This window comes from Lytechinus pictus, chromosome 4 (genome assembly GCF_037042905.1).
Source record: "Lytechinus pictus isolate F3 Inbred chromosome 4, Lp3.0, whole genome shotgun sequence".
Taxonomy (NCBI): Eukaryota; Metazoa; Echinodermata; class Echinoidea; order Temnopleuroida; family Toxopneustidae; genus Lytechinus; species Lytechinus pictus.
This window is the reverse complement of record NC_087248.1, coordinates 19,092,517-19,118,555: the sequence shown is the minus strand read 5'-3', so window position 1 is coordinate 19,118,555 and position 26,039 is coordinate 19,092,517. Positions and strand designations below refer to the sequence as shown.

Sequence of the window (26,039 nt, the reverse complement as noted above, 5' to 3'; positions counted from 1 at the left end):
GTGCTTGGCTTGTTTCGACACAGAATCCAGCTATGAAAGTTATGCATGCCTGACTGATAGTTGGAGATGGGCCGAAAGCTGGGGATTGCTTGTTTTGAAATATTGCTACAATGAAAATTATGGGAATTCGAAACAAAGGATTTTGATAATAATAATAACAATAAAGATTTATTTATTAAGCGCAGAATAGAAAAATCTATCTCTATGCGATTTACATTGCAAGACATAAATATTAACATAGTTATAAAACAAAGTAATTTTATGGATGCAAACTAGCTAAATGATAGAAATTACTGATACAGCATGAAAATAAAACCAAGCATAATTAAATCAAAGGCGAGCATAAGACATTTGTCAAAAAACATGTAAATGTTTATTAATTATCAGGGGGGAAAACTAGCTATGTATGGAATTATTTCAACATGGTTATAATGATGATACTACACTGCAAAAACTCTGATGTTGATTTAACACCAGCAAGGAATCTATATTTTGTCCACACCAGAGAAGTTTCGTTTTGGTCTAACACCAGATAGGTGTTTATACAACACAATTTAATATTAAAACAGGATCGGTTTGATTCCAAAACTGGTGTTTCAATACTTCTCTGGTGTGGACATAAGATTCCGAGCTGCATAGTGTTAAATCATCACCGGAGTTTTTGCAGTGTAGGATTTAGGAAAGAAACAGGTAAGTTTAAAGTAAAGATTTAACAGGAGAAAGGGATGGAAGATTTAACATTGAAATCGTTTGAGAGACGTCTCGTTGCTCAGCATAATGAGAAAAACGAATAAAAACTTACTAATGTCTAGAGGTATGAATAAAGGGATCATAAGGAATTTTTGTTTGAATATTAATCATGGCATCAATATAATTTCATTAATTTGTGACATTAATTAATAAGTAAGTGATTCATTTCCATGTGAATTGAATGCTATACAGTATAACCATTAGACGGATGGTGTCGAAAACATTGAATAAATGTTGAGTTCAGTTTGGACTCACTGGATACCATAACAAAATAAATTAAATTCGTTAATAAAGATTATAATCAACGTTATTTCTAACCAGTTGTGATTTATTTTGCATATGGACAAACTATTGTGGGCTGTTGAAATGAAAGGTAAACACGGAAATGATGAGAAATTAACAGATTTCCAAACAAATATTATATTTGATGAATGAATAGTAGGGCCCTAATTATTTTGTGGTCGACAAGCAAACAGCTTGCGCCGCGTGACACTTCATGACAATAATTTTGTCAAAAATTTGGCTCAACTTTTGAGAGCAAATTTGCAATGCCCGTGTACGCGGTTACGAATTAATGCAACATTTTGGAAGCTAGTGCATTAATCGTGTCAAGTTAAAATCTGCCCCCCCCCAAAAAAAAAAAAAAGAAAAAAAAAAAAAAAAAGTGATTTCATGTTTTTATCCATCTCAATTTTTCTAGCCATAAACTGCGGCACTATTTTAACTTATACTATTTGAAATAAATCAATTTCAATGTTGATTTTGATCAAAATACATCGCGGACAATTTTATTTTCGCCGTAAAACACCCAATTATTTTTTTTTCAAAAAAAAAGAGCAGTTGATGGATTTGATTTATAGATTTCTAGATTAAACTTTCATGCATAAATTGGCATTAATAATGCACAAATTTAAAATTCAATAGATTTATTTGCTGCATGCACCATCATCATAATCAAGCGATTTTTTAAAAGGGGGTGGGGCATAACGGAACTGAGATACCCCGGGCATGCCAGAAATGTCAAGGATAATTAATTTTATAATGATCGACAAAGAATGAGCTGCAATAGGGATTATTTCAAAATATATCATTATGTAATAAGAAATAACATTCACCTGCCATAACTGAAGTATAATATAAAAATATCAACAAAGATAGGTCAATTCCAATATCATTTTGTTTACAGGGAAGAAGATTTTTGTCTTAATATAAGGTACTGCAGCAGTATGATGGTTCATTTGCCTAATATGTTAATCTTCTTATATTATTGGCGAATTTCTTAACGAAAATATGAGTCTAACTCGTTCATATAACCGTGATGACCCACTCTAAGATTTAAAATATTTTGAAATGAATATGACTTGACGACCAGACATATGGCATGCGTCGGCTTAAAATAGAGATGAATAAGACTGTCAGATCAGTGGCAAGGCCTAAACACTGCTCATGGCATTTCTATGAGCGATTCACACTTGATTTGTTTAATTAATTTCAAATCGCCATTTAAACATCTGAAAATCAGATTTAGATTACAAGGAGGCGGTGGGAAAATAGAGGGATGCGCGGGGTAGTGTTAACTTAATGCAGCCAGCGGCTTATAGAATTCACTGCATATTCATAATGTCGATGGAGTCGAGAAAGAAAACCAAACCGCAACCCTTGCGAGGTGGGTATCATTAATTGTGAGACAGGCGACTTCTTTTAATCGCCTACCAGCTAAAGTAGAACAAATTATCAAGAAGCCATCTTGGTCGTCACTGCGCATGTGCGGTGTAAAGTTTACCGACTGATCATTGGTCGTGTGTGTCTCCGGCACATGCGCAACAAGTGTGCTCTTCGATTAGCGCGCAGTGTGGTGTGTGTGTGTTACAAGTAGACAGGCGAGCGTGTGTGCGCTTCATCGCTTGTCCGTCCGCTCCCGCGCTTAAATTGCGAAAACTACCCCTTTATTGAATTATTCAAGTAAAAAAGGGGCAAAGTAATAGAAGAAACCAGTCACGGCAGAGCCGGGCAAGTGCTCCAAACTGCTCTTTGTTGACTTCATCTATACAGTGCAGCTGTTACCAGTGATTATTTTCTCACCGTTCCTCGGCCGAACCGGTTGGGTGTTTCAGGGCTTGTGATAAGTTGGAACCCGTTATGACTACCCTCACTATTTCACGTTATCGTTGGCTTGCACTGGGACCAGTAGATGTCCAAGCTAGTGCATTTGCGCTCCACCATGCATCGCGAAATGTTATCTACACCCGGGCACCGTGCGGCCACCAACCCCGCCACCGGTATGCATGTCGCTGGGTTCCGCCCATTTCTGGAGTTATCCCAACACCGCGGCGCCCCTCGAGTTTGGACTTCGTCGGAGATTCCAGCCGACGTCGTGATCGGGCCCTTCGACGACAGCCTGCTCAACTTCGGAGAAAGAATAAGTGAAGATTCGTCTGATGCTACGATGATCGAGGTTAGAATGTTATTATTGATCTATTTTCATTTCACGGTGACAATGATGTTATTGCGCTTTTATATGGAGCTTAATACATAGAAACGACGTCTCTAAACGTTTTACAGATTAGTATCCCCAGTCACCTGACCCTTGCCATGCTGGCTTGTCCGCACACTGATGCGCATTCTCCACTCCCTGGGGAGCATTCTAACAAGCGTTTCCAAATAATCATATTAATTTCATTGCTATAACATATCCGAAACCGAACGAATCAACAGGTGATTTCTCAGGTACTTACGCAAGATAAACCCACCATAATGAAAGCTATTATGATATTAATGATTAAACATGTTATAGATAATATAAATTTCTATCTTTCGGACAATGTTGGTGCACTTATACGTCTTTATTTTAAATGTAATTATAATTTCGGTAACAACTTTCGATGTCCAAGCACTGATCATGATTGTGTTTTGATAATAATTTTGCAGTTCTTTGCCCCGCCCCTCTCTCTCCCAGACAAAAAAAACGTCTGAAGTTAACAAGTTAGAAATACATGATCAGCCCCCCCCCCCCATAACAGTAGCTAAACTTCATCTGCCCAACATGTCGAATTACCATACATATTTTATATAAGGTATATATTTTGTTCAATCATGTTTGGATTCCGAAGCACATCGGGGTGTGGTCATTTATCTATTCTTAAATCAATCACCAAACCCTCCCCCCACCTTTTCAGCTTATTTCATGCTTTATAAAAAGATTTACATAGGCAAATGCTTAATGTTTGATTTCTGCATTCTTCAATTAGAATATTTTGTTTTATAACAATTTGTGATAGAATGGATTTATTTATTTATTTATTTATTTATTCACACATAATATTTAAACAGGTTCACAAGATCAGAGATAAAATTACTGATTTGTATCTTGGTCCTGGTGTATAAAAGAACATGATAAAATGGTAATTACAATAATAGGCATATAATAACAGGCATATATCGAAAAAAAAGGGTAAGATGTGAAAAATATCAGCGTAATAAAAAAAAACATGGAAACACTATTGATCATCTTATTATTAATGGTAAAACAAATATAGGCCTACATTAATAAGAAGGGTAGGTATACGTATAACCTTATCAACTACAGTATATAAACAATTGCTGTTGATGACTTGGAATATTCTGATACGCTTGTCTTATTTCTAACTATTTATTTAGCAGTTGACTTTAATTATCTCTAATGTGTTCCAAATCAATTACTCGACCATGACTTGTAGTTATGATTTCATTTAAGAGTTTATTAATTTAATAAACTCTTAAATGAAATCATAGTAAAAAAAAGATATATTTTTCAATAGCTATTGTACACATTTATGTTATTATATGCTTAGCTTTTGCATTGTACTTTCGGTAGTAATGCCGTATTTATAATACATTTACCATCGTTGTGTGTCGACGTGGCTGGCACAGTTAAATAATCATTTTCGTCCTTTGTAATTTGGTGTCATTTTTTTACCTGTTCTTTTTTAAAAAATACAAATTAGTGGCTGAATTCCTCATTTAATTTGCATGTTTATTCTACCCTTGATACGAAAGATATCATTTATAGCTTCATTATGCATAACTAATTCATTCGTATATTGTTTATGAAGTTTCGGGTTTTCCAAGTTATATCTTAACACATCATGTATGTATCATTTTTATATTTTAAATTCATGTATGTATATGTTTATAACCACTGGAAGTGGGGCAGAAGGCATTATTGCCACAGTTATTCACGTAACTATTTCTGCCCCCTGGCATTCTAGTGGTTAATTTCTATTCCTACTTATTCTTAGATACTTGAATTGTACGTATTCTTCATGTAGTTTTCAGTTTACCGAATAAATATTAATAATGATAATAATATGTATTATCGTTAATTTATTGATATCATCATCATCAGTGTACTATCAACGACGATTGATAATTGGCTATCGTATTCTATCCAACCTTATAAAAATAAAATTTTTAATTATCTTTATTCGCAGGTTTTAAGCCAATATTTTTTTATTGAAATTATATAATGAGCAATTAACGATGTTTTTTTTTAAATGATTGCAGTTTTGTCGATATTGGGATTTTCATTTTCCGTTCTTTTTATCTTTGCTATTCGCCAAAACTTCTCATGTTGTTCAAGTATTTTTTTTGATCGTTTCTTTTTACATTGCCCTCATTTACTTTGATTATTGATTTACACAAGAAGCTTTATTTTTTTTTTCGTTTGATAAATAAACTTGATCGATTTTTAACTCAGGTGTGACATTTAAAGAATTTATTTGAAGTAAATTACGGTCATTCTTTTCTCCCAAATTGTTGTAGAATCTATATTTTGCCCATCTATTTCCTCAAATTTGATGATACGATAAATATTGAATTTTGGTGAATTAATTATTGATTCGCACGGAAGGGTGTCGATGTACAAATTGCTTTCATATCTTCATTTACACTTTCGAGTGCATTCAGCGAGCAAAGTGAAAGATGAACTTAATACGAACACAAAAATGTTGTTTTAATCTTATAATCGCCATTCTGCTTTAAAATCAACAAAAAATTAAGTTTCATAAGTTTTATATCCATTTTATAGGCCTATTGCAGTAGAGTATTGAGCCAAACAAAATTTGGAAGCCTGACATGCATGGCATATGCATGCATGGGACAATTTGTTTAATTGACCTTTTCAATACAAAAATCTAATTTTGTGATAGATTTTGACAAAATATTATGTTATCATATTTCACTCGATGTCCTTTTCTTTCGTTTTCTGCTTTCTTTTCTTGGTCTTGCATATGTTGTAGGTTCTATGGTCCAAAGCCCTGTTAATGCAATCAATATATGGTACACTAGAACTGAATATGATAACTTTAGACCTATTTAACTTCACAAATGAAATTTGAAACTTGATATTTTAACCTTAGTTTGTCAGTCAATTTGTTTTCTTTCATATCAATTAAACAAACCAAAGCTTATACACTAAATAATATAATACTAATCAATATTTACTTGTATTAAGCTAGAAAACAGACTAGCTCATGCTTTTTTACATTTTTATATATACTTTATTCATTTCATTTCACTTTTTTTTAGAAGCGCAAGACGTATCAAAGAAGCCTTTTTTAGCGATGCCACTAGGTCCATGAATTAAAATAATGTACAAACCTTAAACATTATATGATTATTTGTTAAAACATAAGGAAATACATTTGAAATTGAAACTAATATTGCAAGACTGGATGGCCTATTACTACGCATTAACACGTAACGCAGTCACCGGTGATCCATCCCTTTTCACACTCATCTTTGTACTATATGAATCGTTTCACGCCCTTTATAGAGAACAAATATCGACTATTAATATCACAACCGGTACCAGTATCACAACACGGGGAGATATTAAACAAAAACAGCTTTTCATTGAAATAAAAGGGCTTGTACACAGCCTCCGCGCAACTGGTGCGATTTTCATACTTGTATACCTCGTGATTGTATTTCACTTACTATTAACATGTAGAGTCGTGAGAGTGGATCGATCCCATTGATTTACACTGTTTGTTCTTCCAAGCAACGTTTACTCAATCTGGGAACTTCACACGTGCTAAAAAGTGGATTTCGCCTCCTTTATCTGCTTCTCATTTTGTCGCATTATAGAATAAATTGCCAGTCTTGATTGGTATAGAGGTTAAATAGCTGTACCACGTCCATTTTTGGTCATTGCGTGGACATTATCCACTCCCCTCGGAAGATGCATGCGGTCAGTCATGTGTTGTTTAAAATAAAAGATCTTTCCATTTTCAATTGAATGCATGGTCATCCCTGGTCGTTTCAAAGTAGTTAAGTGCGATTTCATTGACCTACAAGTACATTATCCACACCCCTTGGAATGATCCAGCTTTTCGCTGTTCAAAGAGATCTTGCCATTTGCAGTGTATAATAATAAATGCACTATGTAATTTCATTTGCACACTTTCCACTCCCCGTGGAAGATTCATCCATTTGTTGTTAAAAAAAAGATCTTTCCATTTTCATTGTATGGTCATCTCCTGCCACTTCGAAGCAGCATATAGGTGCGATGTCATAACGTACACTGTCCACTCCATTTGGAGGATTCATTATTGTGTTATTAGAAATATATTTCCGATCATTCCTGTGCACTTCGAAGCAGTATTAAAGGTGTAAGTTGATATGTACACTGTCCACTCCTTATGGAAGGCGCGGTCAAGTGTTGTTTAAATAGATCTTTCCATTTTCATCCCGGCCACTTCGAAGCAGTATATATAGATGCGATTCCATACACCGTCCACTCCACTTGGAGGGTTCATTCTTGTGTTGTTCAAAAGGATCCTTCCTGGGCACTTCAAACCAGTGTATCTGATTTCAAATGTACATTGTCTACTTCCCTTGGAAGATGCAAGCAGTCAGTGTTGTTTAAAAAAAAAAGATCTTTCAATTTCTACTGCATGGTCATCCCCTTTCCACTTTGAAATAGTATATAGGTGCGATTTCATAATGGATACTATCCACTCCCATTGGAAGATTTACTCTGTGTTATTCAAAACGATCTTTCCGATTATTCCTGGGAACTTCAAAGCAGTATAATAGGCGAAGTTCTGTACATTGTCCACTCCCTATGGAAGGCGCAGTCAAGTGCTGTTTAAAAATATTTTTCTATTATTTCATCGCACGGTCATACTACGAAACAGTATATGGGTGCGATTTTATGTAATTGTCCACTTCCCTTGGAAGATTCAGTCATGTGTTGTTTGAAAAAAAATATCTTTACATTTTTATTGCCTGGTCATCCCGGTCAAAGCGAAACAAAATTATAGGTCAGATTCCATATGTATAGGCAGGGATGTCCCTGGTATAGGTGAGATGTACTTTATCCACTTCCCATGGAAGATGTAGTCAGAAAGTGTTCATATCGATCTCTCCATCGCATTGGCGAAGATTTTTTCCCTTTTTTGGGGGGTGGTATACAGTCAATCAGTTAACTTCCTGACAGATAGTAATGTGTTTTCTATTAACATACAACTTGGCTTCAGGCGAAAAAAAAAATGCATTTCATGCTTCGTTATCTCTTGTTGAGAAAGTAGTTTGCGCATTATTTTGACAAATCATAATGGTGAAATGGTTGGTATGCACTGTACCTATACTTCTTCTCCAAATCATGGATTTTATTAACCCGCAGAAATCATTTTGAGTAACAGCGCCATCTTGTGACCGGAAACAATGCGGCTCGGCAAACTTTTCTGATTGGTTCTTCCGAACGATGTAATCTGCCGCAGAGCAGACGACACAGCGCTTGAGTGGTTCTGAGTGCGGCTGCGCAGTCGTCGATTTGTTCCCCTCTCTTGGAAAATTCGATGACGGCAGGTTCTAAAAACATAATGGCTGGAGGGGTGGGCGCCATGGGGAGGGGGGGGGCGCCATGGGGGGGGGGGCAGGGGTGACGCCATTGGGGCAGGGGATGGCTGTCCATATGATTTTCAAGTAGTGGGGAAAAAGGCCTGAGAAAGTGGGATAAAGGAAGAAGAGCATAAAAAGAACGACTTCGGTCGTTTAACTATAAAAACCCTATTAATATTTACGTCGGCTTGCTCCACCCCTCGCCTTCCTAATCGAAAAAAAAATCCTCGCCCACCTCTGCCTGTCTGATGCATTGGTTCTTTGCCCTACAATCCTTTGATCAGGTTGTTGTTGGTGTCGTTTTAATAGGCATCCTAGTCAGTTTTTGGTATTTGTTGCCTATCTATATTGATGTTCCTTTTCACTTTAAAGTTATTATTGATCTGTGGGTCTAACTTTTAGTTAGGAAGATACAGCCAGGATCCAGGAATTCGTGCAAGGCCGCCTCTCCTGTCATATTTTATAACGTTATCATTTGACTAGGTCCAGCTAAGAATCAAGATAAGTCAATCTGAATGACGATTTATTTGAAATTCGGAACATTCCAATTTGAATTCGATATATGGATATTGACTGGATCGCATCTTGGGAGTTGGGTGCGTTTTGAAGTGGGTTCCCAGTGCGTGACTCCCTCTATGATCAGAATATGTATATTAGAATGCTGTTTAAAATGCAGTACGATTCTTCAGAATGCAGAATTGCTCTAATAAAAAAAAACATAAGAATGATCACACACTTCTTTTTTTTCAATTCATAATTCCGACTCATTCCACAGCTAGCAAGTCTATACCGCGGCCATATTGAATTTAACTATTTCTGACATCTCTCATTTGTTTCATGGCGAATTTTGATATTTCTATCGTATTTTATAACTGTTAAATCTACACCCCCTCAGTATAATTTATCGTAAAATTAGATAGAATTTAAAGGGATACCTCGTCAGAGGCATACCTGACACATTTTTTAAAAATTAATAATGACTAGATTCTTGTCAAAATTAATCCATTATTCCCCCAATGTCGGTCACTAAATTAGGCTCTGTCAAACATTATACCATGATAACATAATGCCTTTTTTCATCGTGGGAGGAACGAATTTATTCATTTACATGACTTTTTAGATTTGTTCATCAGTCTTATAGGCGTATCTAATAATAATAATGAACCATTCTTTTATAGCGCATATCACAAAAAGTAAATCTAAGTCCCTATGCGCTTGAAAGAAGAAAAGAAAAAGAGAAAAAAAGAGAAATTGATATATGGTCAGTGTCATATAAAGATGAAAATACCTTGGCACAAATTCCAAAAAAATTCCAATCCACATTTTCCCTTCTCTCCCCTAAAAAAATATACAAGTTGACTTTCCTATACTATGAACTAGTCGGCTATTAACATTTTGACAAGAAGAACTGTTGGCTGAAGGAGGCTTCGTGCTTGAGTGAATAAAATATAAATATAAAAAAAATGAACTAGCGTTTAAAAACAAAACAGCAATACTGCAATGTTTTATTTAATTTTAAAACAATAGTAAGAACTGTAAATTGCTATCTAAGTCTAAGAACTTTTGGTTAAAGTTTACTTTTAATAGTTGACATTGACAGAAAGCAGCTATTTTGTGAAGATGCTCGACGTTGAAATTTCTACCTTCTCACATTTAAGGATTATCGTTAGTTACGGCAGGATGTAACAGGCCCCTCTTCCAACCCCCTTCTTTCCCCTTCGACTTTCTTCTTTTTAAGATTACTTCAATCTTTCCCACCGCATTTTTAGTTCTTTTGTGGTGATATCACCTGCGGTGTCGAGGGTTAGCATTATTCAGAAAACTTACTGGTCCAACATGCCTTGCTCTAACTAATTGTTAAAGTATACATCCAAAGAAAATTCACGAAAGTGATGATTATAGACAAATTATATATGAATGGAAAGGTCTTGTCTTTTTATACACAAATATGTCACTAAAAAGTCTTATTGATGTCGTGGAAATGCAAGAAATGAAATTATTAGAGACCCTTCTCAGCCCCCCAGCCGCCCCCAGACCGCGATCAAATACAGTCGAGAATAATGACGTCACATGATGATCGACTCGCTCATCCGCTTAGCTCTCTAGCTCTGTGCAAGCCAGCAGTACAGTGATAGCTGATTCACCTTCCTGGTCTCTATTTTTCTTCGAATTTACCGTTTTCTTCATGTATTGTGATATCCGAATTCTGTTTTCGACAACTTCAGACTATAAGGGAACCAGAACTGTGTTATTTTGCCCGGTTTTTATTGAATTGTGAACTGGAAAGATCGATTTTGTCCACTCGACAGTCTTCGTTGTGTTGCTCAAGATTTGATAAATACAGGTCTGAATAGAATTTCACAAGAAAATAAAAAGAGAAAAAAAGATGGGTAGGGACGGGGAAGGAATAAAAAAAAAATGCCCAGAAAAAAAAATCCGAGTTTCGAACCAGGGTCCTCGCACATGACAAAACAATAGCCAACGCATTTGGCCACAGACCATTGCCCTACCGGAATGGCATTTTTAAGATATATGAAATAAAGTCCGCTTGCCGCTGTTGCCTAATAATGCTTCGGCAATTCAACTGCAATTTCAGTCATTTCGCGATGGATATTGCCGTGTTTTTTTTGTGGTTCCTGACTTTGCTACTTAATGAAATTTCATAATTTTTGTTCAGTCATAAAGAAGAATGTCTATGCTTTATATTGATTATAATATTAATGTGACGCAAGTGTGATTTCTACGTGAAAATATGCTTTGTTTATTCACATATATTTCTTGAAAAAAAAAAAAAAATTCTAAGCTAAATATCGGTTACCAAAACACGTTAAATGTGCACTTTTTTTCACTGTTCAGTAAATTCAAACTTTTATCTCTATAACAAGACCAATATTAAGAGCAATAAACAATTCTAAGAGCAAAAAACGCTGATTGGAAAGATCGTCTCCAATGGGCTGATGTCAGCTCAGCTGCTCACTGCTCATTGTGTGACGTCACTCAGCTGGAGCTCGCAAGAGGACCGGTGGAAGGCAGAAATATGGCATGAAAATAAATCATTTTTGAGAGCTGATTTCTGCAAACTCTGATCACTATTTTGAAAAGTGAAGTTATATATCTGATTAGTAATACTTCCCCTTTACAAATGATGACCACATAAAGTCATTATGAAATACTTTTGATTCTTCGGATGTATACTTTAAAGAGTTTAATGCCCCAAACTCAATCTTACTTAATACCAAGCAATACAACACCAAGCACTAATCTGTAAACTATTCAAATCCTGTCCTTCCAATCAAAGGGGGTGCTTTGCAAGACATGCTTCTCCCGTTTAATGGCGTTGTAAAAAGGACGTGTTCATATTAAATAAAAAGCTACGAAAGTATTTTATTGGAACGATCTTTCGGGTGTTGAATATTTGTAATATCAATATAATATAAATTCATGTATATATCGTTTGAATACAGTAGAGCTTATTCTTAATTTCTGTTACTGTTAACTTTACAGACATAATCTTCATTATAGTTTTGTTCGTCGTCACCTTCTGTCTTTTCTTCTTCTTCTTCTTCTTCTCCTCCTTCTCCTTCTTCTTCTTCTTCTCCTACTTCTTCTTCTTCTTCTTCTTCTCCTTCTCCTTCTTCTTCTTCTCCTTCTTCTCCTCCTCTTCTTTCTCCTCTCCTTCATCATCATCATCATCACAATCATCATCACCTTTATTATTTCTCTTCTTTCAACTATTTAGCGTTTTATATTCACAATTCTACCGCTTTCTACTGCAACTCTACAATATCGATAATTGTTAATCTCAGTACTGAACAAAAACTTATGAACAAAAAGTAAAATTATATATATATATATTTTTTTATTTCAGTGGTTTGTCTCATCTTTTAGCTTGTTATTTTGAATTAAGTTTGGAAGTCTCGTGGCATTTGCTCTTTTATAATTCATATGGGAACATTAAAGTTGATTTTGGAAATTCCATGGGTAACCGGGATGGGATGTGATTCGAATCCCAAACCGTTAGAATGGTTAGGGCGATAGTAGTCCGAATGAAGACGTCGGTGTAACTGAATTTATTCTAGAGATACAATGACATATTACCATCTGAACACGTCATGCCTTACACCCCAATGCTTCATAAAGACTGGTCAAAATACATGAAAAGCTGAAGATATTCCAGATTATACAACAAAGAGAACACGGACAATAGTCGGCTCAGATTCTTCTTTTCCCCCCTTCACATCAGCTCGAAATCCTCCTTGAAATTTCAAAAAGGAAGACAAAACCCCAAGCAGATTAAATCTTCCATTTCTCCTTCTTTATGTAATAAGCATAAGAGAGTGATAAATCTGATTTCGATTTCTCTTCTTCTTTTTTTTTTGTTGTCTTCTGTTGAATTGAGCGGGTTTATTATTTTCAACTGACTGCTAATCGGATTGTCAACCGTGTATGGTATCCTTAAGCCGTCATTATCTCACCATCTTTTGGTTAACAGAAGAATAAAATCCCGGCTCGTGGTCTTGTTGTACCAACAAGAGAACTCCATCTTCAAATATTTTGACAGATTTAATGATCAGCTTTCTCAAGGCTCTTAAAAGTCCTCTGGGTGTACATTCATAATAGGGATGTGCTTTCCAACTCCAAATGTTCTTACTCCGATGACGTCTCTACTAAGCGGATCATTTTTTTATATATACAACGAAACGATTCTTTTCTCCGAGCAGATAGTGTTGCAAAAATGAAATATGAATATTAACTACATCATTCAAAAGTTCAGTCAACTATTAGAGTGGACATAAATATATTCAACGTAATCAAACGAACCTAGTTTTGATACCAAAACAAAACACGAAACGTTCACATTCAAAATTAAATGAGTACAGGCAGTGACGCAATGATCCAAAGTTTTGAGGGGGCCAGATAAGGCGTACCGGGCAAAATTCGTAAAAGTAGCAAAACGTTTAGACATTTTATTACAACAATCAAATTTTGTGATAGATTTTGGTATAATCTCAAAATATATCATATTTCATCCTTTTCTCTTTCATTTTCTTCCCTTTTCTCTTTTTTTTTCTTGGTCATTAAAAAAATTGGGGAGGGGGGGGGGGCAAGCGCCCCAAGCCCCCATCTGTACTCCACTGTTACTAGAGATGAATCAACGAACCATCAAAGAGGAAGTTCATCCCTGACGACAAATTGATTTTATTAACAGCAGAAAAAATAAAGGAAAATGTTGAAAGTTTGATGAAAATCATTCAAAGAATAACATGTTATGAATGTTCATTTTTTGTGACGTCACCGATGAGCAACTCCGTCTAAATGTCATGCGAAATCGTTGTTCAATTCCATTTTTTAATGAAAGCGATTTTGGTGGATATATGTATGAACATTTTATTTAATCACAAAATGAACTTCATGAATTTATATCACATGATATCGACATAAATTCTCACAAAATAATAAAAATATACCAAGTTTGTTTACAGAAGAGGGCTACGAGACCACACTTCCTCAATATCATAAAAAAATATATGCTTAAATGTTTTGTGATTTCTTCTTCTTCTTCTGGAAATTTATTCTAATAACGATTTTTGTTAATATCTCCCTGTTCAGGTTAAAGTTTCGTTTGGGCGTGTGGTAAGCGCATGTGGCAACGATTCGACCAAGTGGGCGTGGCATATAGCGGCAGCACGCAACGACCACGAGCAGAATCTATCAGCAGAGCGCACGTCCGATGGGATGGTCATCTTCAAGACAACGAGAAGGATTCTGAAAGGGGAGGAATTAAGGGTGTGGCACTCGCCGGACCTGGCCAAGAATATGGGCGTACCGGCTCACGTTGGAACTTATCAAGGTACATTTTATTTAAGATTTATTACACACCAAAAACTGTTGTTTATTTTCAACACCGATGTTGAATTCGTCATGACAACATCTAGGGTGTAATTTCTACATAAATTATTAGGGTGTGGTCCTCTAAGGGCACAACTAATGAGTGTCAGTTTTAGCACCCCAATTCTCAGTGTACATTTTTTTCCCCTACATACTGAAGCGCCGTTTCTCTAACAGAGGAGAGGAGGGAGGAGTGACCTGCGGGTCACAGTGATTCAGTTCGCCTTTCGCCTCCCAGGCACAGGTGACGCCAAACAAATAATAATGATGATAACAGCAACAACAACAGCAGCAACAACAACAAAAACAACAACAATAATTATAATAACAATAATTAAGCATGATTATAGGTAAAAAAAAAAATCACCACCTTTATCCCTATCAACCCTTCTGAATGTTCTCTCGAACGAAAAATGAGTCGCCCCTCTTTTTATAGATACCGTCACAGTCCTTTGCTGCAATTACTTGCAATAAACATAATAATAATACAGGGACAGAATAAATCGAAGCATATATTTAAAGATTGTCATGGTGATTAAAATGAAAACGCACTGTGTAGACAATACTTTAAGAGTTTCTGAGAGTTAATTCCATATTTTTTTTTTAAAGTGAGATTGAAATTGGTTCGCCGATATACACCTTGATCTAATCCAGCACAGTTTTTTTTGCTGAAGGAAATAACGATATGGCTGGGATTCGAACCCACAACCATTGAAAGACGAAAGTCAGAACCACTAAATATGAATAATGCATGCAGGGGTCGCGGAATTTCAGCCCCCCCCCCACTTTGTTCAATAAACGCGTTAAAAAAACTACCTCCTAATTGTGATTTTGTACATGGTCAGCGCCCTCCGCCCCCACTTTTAAAACCGTCCAGCACGGTCCCTTTTAGTTATGGGTACGCTCAAACTCGTTTGTTTGTAAATGCTTGAGAAATGTTAAATTTGACACCAGGTTTATGATTTCAAAAGTCTAAAAAATTTAACGAGAAGAGGGGGTGAGAAGAACGTCCTAGACAAACGGTAACCCGTTAGAAGAGAATTAAATCTTTGTCCCAACATCTTGGAGAATATCTTACTCGGATTCTTTTGTTCTGTCTTTGATCCTCGAAGATTAGTATAGGATATATCCTAAGATATATCCCCTACAGTTATTACCGATATACAATACACTACTGCAAACAGATGTACCCTAAGTGAAAAGCACCTATCTGCTTATGGTATTAGATTGTTAAGAGGATTTTAAATGACAAAAAAGTGAGCCACGATAACGCGCCTTTTCACTTTCCACCATTCTTCCACCTTTGGATTTATCTTTTGATGTCGAATATTGAAAACCTATCCTTTCTTTTGGGTTAGTTTAAGAAGGTATGTTAGTATAGTTTTGTATGGAAGCACACCCGTGTCTAACAGAAGTACAATTAGTTGGTGGGATCGTCGTTCGACCAGTTTGGCCGTTGCAGAAGTGGAACAAGTCTTGATGAAAAAGGGAGAGATTTCGTATAATCGGTGCCCTTTTTTTATTTCTTTAATCCGATTGATAGGGGCTTACTCGTCTTTGCTATATCAAACTGAGACAGTATTTCAATAATAGCACGAAGCCAGAACACATCATTAGGTCACTTTATTTTCAGTGGAAGTAGGCGTGAGTTAGAGATCTGCAAGTTTGGCCCTCTCCCAACATCTAGGTGACCGTGTGAATTTTCAGTTGCAACTTTCTTTCCATTGGTAAGAAATATATAAATTATTGTGAATTCATATTTATTTGTAAACTTTGTTTTTTAAATTCTTTTCAAACAGAGCTACCTTGTATATCTAAGTTTGACGACCACTTGTAGATATTAATTAAGAGTTGTACAGAAAAGCATAATTTGGAAGTTACTATAGTAAGACAAATCAGCTCGAAGGTATAAAGAGAATTATCCAAATGCCGACTTGCCTACCTTCTCTGTTAGACAAGCAACTATTTCATTTAGTGATTTGAATGATACGATTATCATTTCATTTTTAAGTGAAGTCCGTTATGTTAATTTAATTAATTAATTAATTTTTTTTTGGGGGGTGGGGGAGGAGGCATGAGATTTTGAGAATACCCCCCCCCCCCTAGTTCTGAAAAATCGCGCCATCATTTTTGCCGATCCCGTTTTCTTCTCTTCTGAATCGATAACCGATGACAAGCAGACATTTCGACTGGTCGCTCTCGAATTAATTCCCATGATTTTTTGCTCATCAATGATGCATGCTAGACCGTGTACCAGGATAATCGAGCCACCATTCGTAAATCGAAGTCCTAAAGGGGGCGACATGTTTCGCTTTGTCCGGGAAAGTGTTTACCACCAGTTTTGAAGACCTAACAGAAATCGATCCATCGATCGTTCGTTGTTAGGGCAGCCTCTTTCTCCATCTTCGCCTTTGCCACGTCTATAGTTTTTTTTTTTTAGTAAGACAATATAACTTTTCGGAAATTATGCTAAAAAATATAACACATTAATTATTGTTGCGTTGTTAAAGACAAATGTCTTTGCCGTTCGCCGTATAAATAAAAATGAAATCGGAGGCATCGTCTTAGTTTGGTTTCGCGTAACAATATTAACTTGTTAGCAAGGGGAAAAAACTTTCTCGCAATATTACCATTCTTAGATATGAATGTCTTTGCAGTTTTTCTATAAATGAAACGGAAATATCTTTAAAGTTTCGATTCCAGTATAACATTGTACTTTTTTATCATTTCATTTACATTAGAAATAATAAACACCTTCCTTATTTATCATGAATGTCTTAGCAGATTGTCATGAGTATGAAAAGTAAATCTAAAAACAATATAGTTTGCTTTCATTTGTAACAATCCATCTTTTTTTTGGCAAATACATTAGGAAAATAAACTTGTTCCTCATTCTTGAAAATGACTTTGTCATATTCAGTTTGTCATAAAAATGCAAGGAAAACCTTTAGCACCTTTATCATTAAAAAAACAAAGTCTTTCTTTATTAATCATTAGACAAGAAAATCGGAGATAAAAACATATAAATAATTTAGTTGTCATCCACTTTATTTGAAACAATCTCGTTATCATTCAATGGAGGATATGATTAATTTTTTTTTAAATATTATTCGTTGAAAATTAAAAGCAATGTCTTCGTTCACTTAAATATGCCATATCACTGATATTAATCACAAGGGGCAACATTGGCAATGAGCGAATCAAACCCCTAACCGCGCGAGCCTCCCCTCCCGCCCAACCGGCATGACTGTCGAGGCGAATGGTGGACGCGCGAAGCGCACCAGGAACACTCTTAAATGCATTCGAATTTGAATTTCAATATGGTATCTCTCAACTTCATTACACTCTCATCCCTTCTGGGGCCGGTATCATAAAACTAGTCATAATAACAAATTTACAATGACAGTTAAAAGCTACTGAAATCCTTCAATCTGATTTGCTGATAATAATTTTCTTATAGAAATTGTGCATTTGTTATCATAACAAGTCTTCATGAAACGGGAATCAGATGTCTGCCCATATTGGTAGACGATCAATAAAATGAAGACAAGTGACTAAAGCTCAGCTCACTAGGCCGCGTCGGCCTGCAGGACAAACACATTTGTCGATTATTGCTCCAGGCCTTTCCCCGCTAACGCGTTCAACTTCCAACCAATCCTTTCACCTTTTTTTTAAACGTCATATTGTGATTGTTACTGTTTAGCCCTCAGGGTAAAATGAACATTAACTACTATGAAACAAAAAAAAAAGCATGGCCTTCGAAAAAAAATGTATTTTAAGGACCTGATGGTGGTTCGCCTGACAACTGTCCAAATATTACATTGGCCTTTTTTCAGTGAGTATAATGTTGCGATCGAGCAAAGCGACCGAGCACAAAACTTCTAAATTACTATTCTGTAATTATAGCACTAAAGGATGAACTGGATGATTTTTATCTTAATGATATATTTTTTAAATATTGATACTGTTAAGAAAGAATCTTAGGGCATAAATTTTACACTGTATTCTGAGGCCTTTTCACAATGTATGAATGAGACAAAAAATGAAATTTTTTTCTATGGAAAATGATGCAAAAGATAATGCATTTTGTGTATTAAATTATATTCATCTTCTTTTTTTCGGTTTCAGTAATTAAGAGTAAGCAAAAATTGGCCTTTTTAGACCAAAATTGATATCATTTTCAAAGATGTCTATGGATGTACTTTGGTCTCTTTGTTAAAATAATATTTTGCCATTTGAATGTGAAGTTATTGTTTTCAGATCGTTGTGCGCAAAAGCTTGAGATACGATATTTTTTAATCATTCGTACATCATTTCTAGCTAAAGTGTGACATGTTTTTTAAGGCATTGCTTTAATTCTATTTCTTCAAATAACATCAAATTATTAATTTATGTTGATTATCACTGCATCTAAACCACGAACGTATCGTTTTCAACTCCTTGCAAAAACATGGTAAATATTCTTAATTTGCACTATGAATTAGGATTCCCTAATTATTTTCTTAGTTTTAAAATCGTTCATAATTTGCTGAGTCGTACGTACTTCAAAATGTAGGCCATGCAGATATCGAACGCGGTTCATTTTAACAAGCGTCCTTATAAAGGAAAATAACATGGAACGCCTTGGGCACTCATGGGGAGGTTAAACTAAAGAGAATGGAAGAACAAAAGAGAAGAATCCACATTCGATTACCAACCAATGACCATTAATGTCATATCATCCTTTGTTCCAATCTCATTCTATATTCTCCTAGTCAAGTCATAAAAAGAAGCGTTGCTGCTCTTTTTGTATCTATGGTTTCCTGGTTTTGCCGAACTATTACGATATCAAGTAATTAAAATGAAAATGAGAGTCCGAGGCTAGCCCATCTTTTTCTCTCATGTCCGTAGGTCTGTCTACCCATCATACCCTTCTCTCTTTCGTCTATTTCTGTCTCTCTATCACGCTTTCTCCATTTCTCTCTCTCCCTCTCTCTCCCTCTGCCCTTCACTCTCTCCGTCTCTCTCCTTGAGTGTAGAACGCCCTAGGGGCAGAGATTTTGAAAACAGACGATCAATCGATAGTGATCGATAATCGCGATTTTTCCCCCTTTGGTACCAACCAACCTTTTCTGCTGTATTTTCACGAGGACCTAAAAACATTCGTAATGATCGATAGGGATCGATAGCTCGGACGGGCAGGTAGGTTGTCAGGTGTTCAATTCGCATTGAGATTTTTCTCTCATCGCCTTACCGCATATGAATTATGTCTTTGTGACGTCAGCGACTCTTTTAAACTTACATAAAAAGAAACCAATCCTGATCCTAATTTCCTCTGAATAAGAAATGAGCATGATCCATTAGTTTTCAGAATTTAAAGGCTTGATGATGAAAAGCTGAAAACTGATTTTTGCTCCCGTGAAGGTATAATGGAACATGAAAATACCTTTCGCACACCTCGGTTGCAAAACATGTTGAAATGATTAACGGAATGACATTGTTGTAAAATATCAGCCCCTTGACATATTTTTGGTTGGCACATTCTTAGAAGGTAACCACAATAAAAACAACATGCTAGTCGGACAAGTCTGAATACAGAGATTGTAAGAGGGACTGGGTATACGGTTCTAATTAATCGAACACCATCCTTTCACCATGTCCTCAGCCTGATCGATTCTGGCCTTTCTCCTGCCCGCTATTTTCAATTGGACCCCCTTTCATAAAAACCTGTAACTTGTCGTAAACAACTTCCGAAGTCCCGACAATAGAAAACGGGGGGTATTAAGCTCAAAGACATTGGAGATAGAATTCATCGTGCCAGATGATGGACTCGTGAGTGGGCGACTCTCCCCGGTCTTTCTCTCTCGCTTCACTCGCTCGCGATACTTCCTCTCACCGTGCTGACAAGTCTTGGTGTTCTCCAGATAAAACTCGTAGTTTGGAATCTCTTTTGACGGTGCTTCTCGGTAATTCGTGATACATGTTCATTTTCTTCTCCTCTTTTTCTTCTCCTTTTTCTTCTCCTTCTTCTTCTCCTTCTTCTTCTTCTTCTTCTTCGTGTTCCTCTTCTTCTTCTCCTCCTTCTTTTTCTTCCTCTTCTTATTCTTCTTCGTCTTCTTCTTTTTCCTCTTCTCCTCCTTCTTCTTCGTGTTCCTCTTTTTCGTCTTCTCCTTCTTTTTCTTCCTCTTCTTCTCCTTCTTCTTCGTCTTCTTCTTTTTCTTCCTCTTCTTCTTTTTCTTCTTCTATTCTACTTCTTCTCCTTCTTTTATCTTTCCATCTTGTTGTTATATTTGTTGTTGTTGATAATAATAATTGATTTGCAAGATACAAACTCAGTCGCTGATACGATATTCATTAGGAAAGTTGGTAATCGGAGTTTTCATTTAGTTTTATATGATGTTATTCTAAGAAGATTACAAATCACATACAAAACCTTCAAAATATTGGAAGTTTGACTCACTCGCTCGCAGGTACCCCCCAAGCACAACGACTATGTATTTTAAAGCAAGCAATGTTAGACTTTACGCCTTCTGCCCCTAAGATATTGCTTGCTTTTTACGCCACTACATTTTTTTATCAAGTGTGGATTTTTTAAAATTCTTTGTGATTCGATGTAAAACATGTATTAAATTGGTTTTAGTTGTAAAAAAGTTTGTGCTAATATATCACATTTCATTTATATTCATGAATGTAATATGGATTCAATGACATCGGCCTTGTATCTTGTTCTATTTCATTGTAAAAGTGTAACATATACACGTTACATACATTTTTAATTAGTTGTTAGAAAGGGTCTTTTTTTTTGAATGAGTAGAATGAGAAAATATTCAACGCTCACTTATTGTGAAAAAAATAGTGTGATGCAGCTTAACATGAAAATATTGTATCCGCGAAAGTTACATATTTGCGCACGTTATTTATGGTATTCATCTACCTTCTTCATAAATATGAACACAAAATGTGATGTCTTCTTTCTATATTGTGGATTTGTAGTTTGAATGCAAAATTTATCCGACAGCTAGTTTGGTTTATTCCTTCAAGATTCCTTATTGATTCCAATGTGGTAACATTATTACATTAAAAAAATGCAAATACCTATTTATCGTGTGTAATTTACAATATTCGATGTTTATTGTGAAATGCTGCATGCTAAAAGTATAGGCAACGAAACAGGTGGATACACTCAAATTAGCCAGCGTCGAATTCAATCGTTCTTCAAAATGTTGGCCTAAGCTTACATTTTGGTATCAATTTTCGAGACTTACAAAATAGTTTATAAACTTGCAGAGGATTTTAATGAAGTCTTCATAATAATAATGCTTGTTTCATATTCTCCCTTTAATACTCAAGTTGAAAAATAGGAAGAAATAAACATTTAAGTACTTTTTGTCAAAGCATTCTGTCCTCATATAAGGAGAATCTCTTTTATAACTCCTTGGTAAAAAGTTTGTTAGAGAATAGAATTAAATCAAATAAATATCCCACCTTAATATAATTAATTCTGTTTTGAATAAGAAAGTTTTGGCATTTCAAACTTTGTTTATTTTCATGGAAACAAAAAACATAATAAAGGTTGTACATGTATCATTATTTCGTTACGTGACATGAGGCCCCCATTATCTATTTTATTTGGGGGGATTTGAAATTTTCACATAAATAGAAAGTTGTAGCGCATGAAGTGCCGATATGTGTATGTAATACAGACAGATTCCGGTACTTCACTTAGTATTTTTTTTTGCTAAATCCGTCGTGCTGTGCGTTTCGCCGAAGGGTTCTTTTTATTTGTAGAGTTTGTGTACATCGGAAATCTATTTGCACACTCATGTCAGATATTACCCGGAAATAACTTTTGATTTTCTATAAAAAGTAGGGCTTTCATGTAAAAGGGTTTATATATTTCGCCCCAAATCATTTGGGTAATTATATAGTGAGAAATTTCACTTTTTTGACGGTTAAACATAAGTTGTACACATTTTATATTTTATGTTGAATTTCATGTACTTAAGTCCTTACAGGACTTTACTTGTCCAAAATACAACTGCCACATCCGGAAAACTCCATAAATGATTAAGGCTCTGTCTCTTTGAATGCATTTGAACATTAACTATTCCCGTTTCTTTCTTAGAAATGTTTTCAATATAAGTGATCCAAGATTTGTCAGATAATTTATGTCTGATTTTCTCATCGCACCGCGTATGCCATCCTCTATACGACCTTTCTACCGCTCTATTTTCTTATGATCGAATCTGGTTGGTTAGGTCACAAGGTTAAGTTCTCCTCATCTATATCTTATCCTTCATTTTCATCCAATATGGTCGAAGATCATGACGAAAATGATGCAAGAGTTTACGCGTCACCAAGCATCAATTTGTCAAAATCTACTTTTCACTGCTTTTAATTAAAAAAAATCAAAGAAGTTGGTAAACTGAATCCTTAATTCTCTATCAGATATGAAACCCCTCTTAATGAAGTTTGTGGCTGTTTTATGATTTTAAACTTTTATCCACGCCCCTAGGAAAATATGCATGCGCAAATCCCTTTGAATCACTTCATAATCATGCAATATTTCGAAGTTATGATTGTCCCAAGTTTCTTTAGCTTATTATTTTTTAACGACCCTTCTTCTTTTCTTTTTTTTTTCGTTGCAGCTGAAGATCGTTCGTTCGTGTGTCCAGTGTGCTCCAAGAAGTTTCGCTACCCGAACACTCTCAAAGCCCACCTGATGTCATGCGGCGCATCGTCTAAGAGAACTAGCACTGCACGTCCACCCCATCGACAGGAACCTTTAGAAGATTCTACAAGGATTGGTAGCGCCTTCAGACGGGTCACGCCACGCTCGATCCCCTCTTCGTCATCGTTCACGACCACGGCGACACTCAGCGACGTCGTCACCAACGGGTCAAGACGGCCAGAGGAGCACCCTCCTGCGGAGACCAATGGTAACAGCACAAAGAACTCTTCATTTAAGTCGAACCCTTCTAGATCAAGTCCCAAGGTGGGCTTTCGCGCATTCCGCAAGAGCAGTTCACCATCATCTACGCATATGCAAGATACCACCATGAGTTCTTCGGATTCGACCCGGAAGGACTCCTCCAACGTCTTGTTTTCAGTAGATAAGATGTTGAACCACACCGAACCACAGAGTTCAAGCAGTCAATCTTCAAAGTCACCGATCGGACTTGATAAGAATGCGAATCCGTTCGATCCGCTTGCCATCCGATCTCAACTTTCCATACCAACCGGAATCGGTCAGTACCGCCCGATCGACCCGTATTTACCGATTCGCTGCTTCCAACCTGTTATACCCACCATCACGAGATATGGAAGCATCCTTCCCCCTGCCCATCATAGAGGTTTATACAGTGGTGTGCCTAATCCTTACTTCCCCTACAAAGTCCCCATTCCAGCACCTCTCAAATTCGTCCACCCAACGCATCCAATCCCTTCACCCAACGAAATAGAAATGCCCAAATTTGCAGGACTCGATCGCAACCATTTACCGGGAGCGTCCTCCTCGTTCCAGGTCGGCGAAACGCAGTATTCCTATCTGCAGGATTCCAGTAGAAAGAACAAACGAGGACATCTGTGTATCTACTGCGGCAAGCTCTACTCCAGGAAGTACGGTCTGAAGATCCATCTGAGGACACACACGGGTTATAAGCCACTTAAATGCAAGGTGTGCCTTCGACCGTTTGGTGATCCCAGCAACCTGAACAAGCACATCCGACTCCATGCAGAGGGGGACACACCCTATCGATGTGAGTACTGCGGGAAGGTTCTTGTCAGACGGAGAGATCTCGAGAGGCACATCAGATCCAGGCATCCGGCCGAAGCGAAGAAAAGAGAGAAGGAATCCGAAGAAGCGGAAGATGCTTCCAGTCACACAACCCACGTCACGGATGAAGATGATCACGACGATGAGGAGGATGTCGATATGACGTCACCTCATAGCCCGGATGTCAGAAAGCCTACTGTGTTCGAAGAAGGCCTCAATCCATGCATTGATGTACAAAGCAAAAGCTGAAAATCCAACTTTTTAGGCCTACTAATAATATCCACCAGGTTGTAAAAGATGGATATTGTAGAAGCAACAGTAGAGCCACAATCTTTCCCAACATCAACATGATCAAGGAAAACGTGATTTTGTGCTATTTATTTCGAGGTGTGTCATGAGTATGTGGGTAGGATGAAATGTCGGGCTTGCAATGTTCAAAATATTATAAATATTTGACAATTCAATATGTGTTTGAATGCAATCCTCTCAGTATTCAGTATTAACATGATTAATGCGATAAACGAATCTTTAATACCCAGTGGGCAATAAATGTTTGCTGACACACAAAAGGGCCAGGATAAATACAGCGATAATCATTATGGTAAAGTTAGTCATGATCGCAAAACTGTCGTCATCATCATCACCACCATCATCATCATCATCATCACCATCATCACCATCATCATCATCACCATCATCATCATCACCATCATCATCATCATTGTCTTTGCCACTGTACTCCTAATACAATATAATATGAAATTGTGTTTTTAATTCATTCAAAAAACTTAATAGTCGATCATCACCATGACAAGTGAAATAAGTTTAGATTGTTTTTTACCTGTAGGTAATGCAAAAAGCTTAGATCTACATGTATTTTTATTTTATTATTTATTTGAATGTTAAATCGCAGCGCCCATTAAATCAAACATCCAATTTTATTATTATTCAAATTTTATGCTATTTATTTTCGTATTTACCATTTCTAATATCTACTAACCTGAATTTGTATAGTAAAAATATGCTATAGGGAATGACATTTAATCAATATCAAATACCTTGGCTCAGTACCTGTTCTATGTGCAATGAAATATTATGATATATAAGTCTTTTTATATGATGTTTTGACGACGAATCTAGCTAAGTTTGATGCTTAATTCTATAAATATTCGTATGTCTATTGTATATTTCTTGATCAATATCATCTAAATATTATGTTTGTTGTATTAACAAAAAGCAATAAAAGTATTGCGCTTCCATGAAATCAATAATTTCGATGTTGTGTTAAAATGTTTAATTAAGATTGGATTGTGTGAATTAACGACAGACTGAAATGAAAAGGGGGAAATGAAATCAAAATTATACTGCCTTGATATAAAGACATTAAAAAAGATTAATGGGCGGGGGCAAGTTATGATAAGACTGATAACAAGTATGTGAAAAAGAGAGAAGCACAGATTCAATCAACATGATAGAGTGGTGAACAGACAGGTATATGTATACAGAGATAATAATGAGAGGGGCAGAAAGAAAGGCAGAAAGAAAGGCAGAAAGAAAGGCAGAAAGAAAGAAAGAAAGAAAGAAAGAAAGAAAGAAAGAAAGAAAGAAAGAAAGAAAGAAAGAAAGAAAGAAAGAGAAGGGAGAAAAGAAAATAAGGCAGAGAGAGAAAGAAAGAAAGAAAATGGAGAAAACAAAATAAGGCAGAGAGAGAGAAAGAAGGAAAGAAAGAAAGAGAGAGAAAAAAAGAAGAAAGAACGAGGGG

At 36.1% G+C, this 26,039-nt stretch overlaps 1 protein-coding gene across 1 annotated transcript; it reads left to right on the top strand.

Annotated features, from left to right (window-relative positions):
• Positions 1-2,983: 2,983 nt before the first annotated feature.
• LOC129259411 (zinc finger E-box-binding homeobox 1-like) lies at positions 2,984-25,541 on the top strand. The gene is made up of 3 exons (XM_054897704.2): positions 2,984-3,205; positions 14,245-14,485; positions 23,151-25,541. Exons 1-3 carry the CDS (start codon positions 2,984-2,986, stop codon positions 24,524-24,526), a joined length of 1,839 nt encoding a protein of 612 aa, XP_054753679.2. The 3' UTR covers positions 24,527-25,541.
• The last annotated feature ends 498 nt before the right edge of the window (positions 25,542-26,039 follow it).

Coding starts and splice junctions, on each gene's coding strand:
- LOC129259411 (XM_054897704.2), top strand. CDS start 2,984: ATGTTATCTACACCCGGGCACCGTGCGGCCACCAACCCCGCCACCGGT. Junction 3,206..14,244: donor CTGATGCTACGATGATCGAG/GTTAGAATGTTA, acceptor CTCCCTGTTCAG/GTTAAAGTTTCGTTTGGGCG. Junction 14,486..23,150: donor TCACGTTGGAACTTATCAAG/GTACATTTTATT, acceptor TTTTCGTTGCAG/CTGAAGATCGTTCGTTCGTG.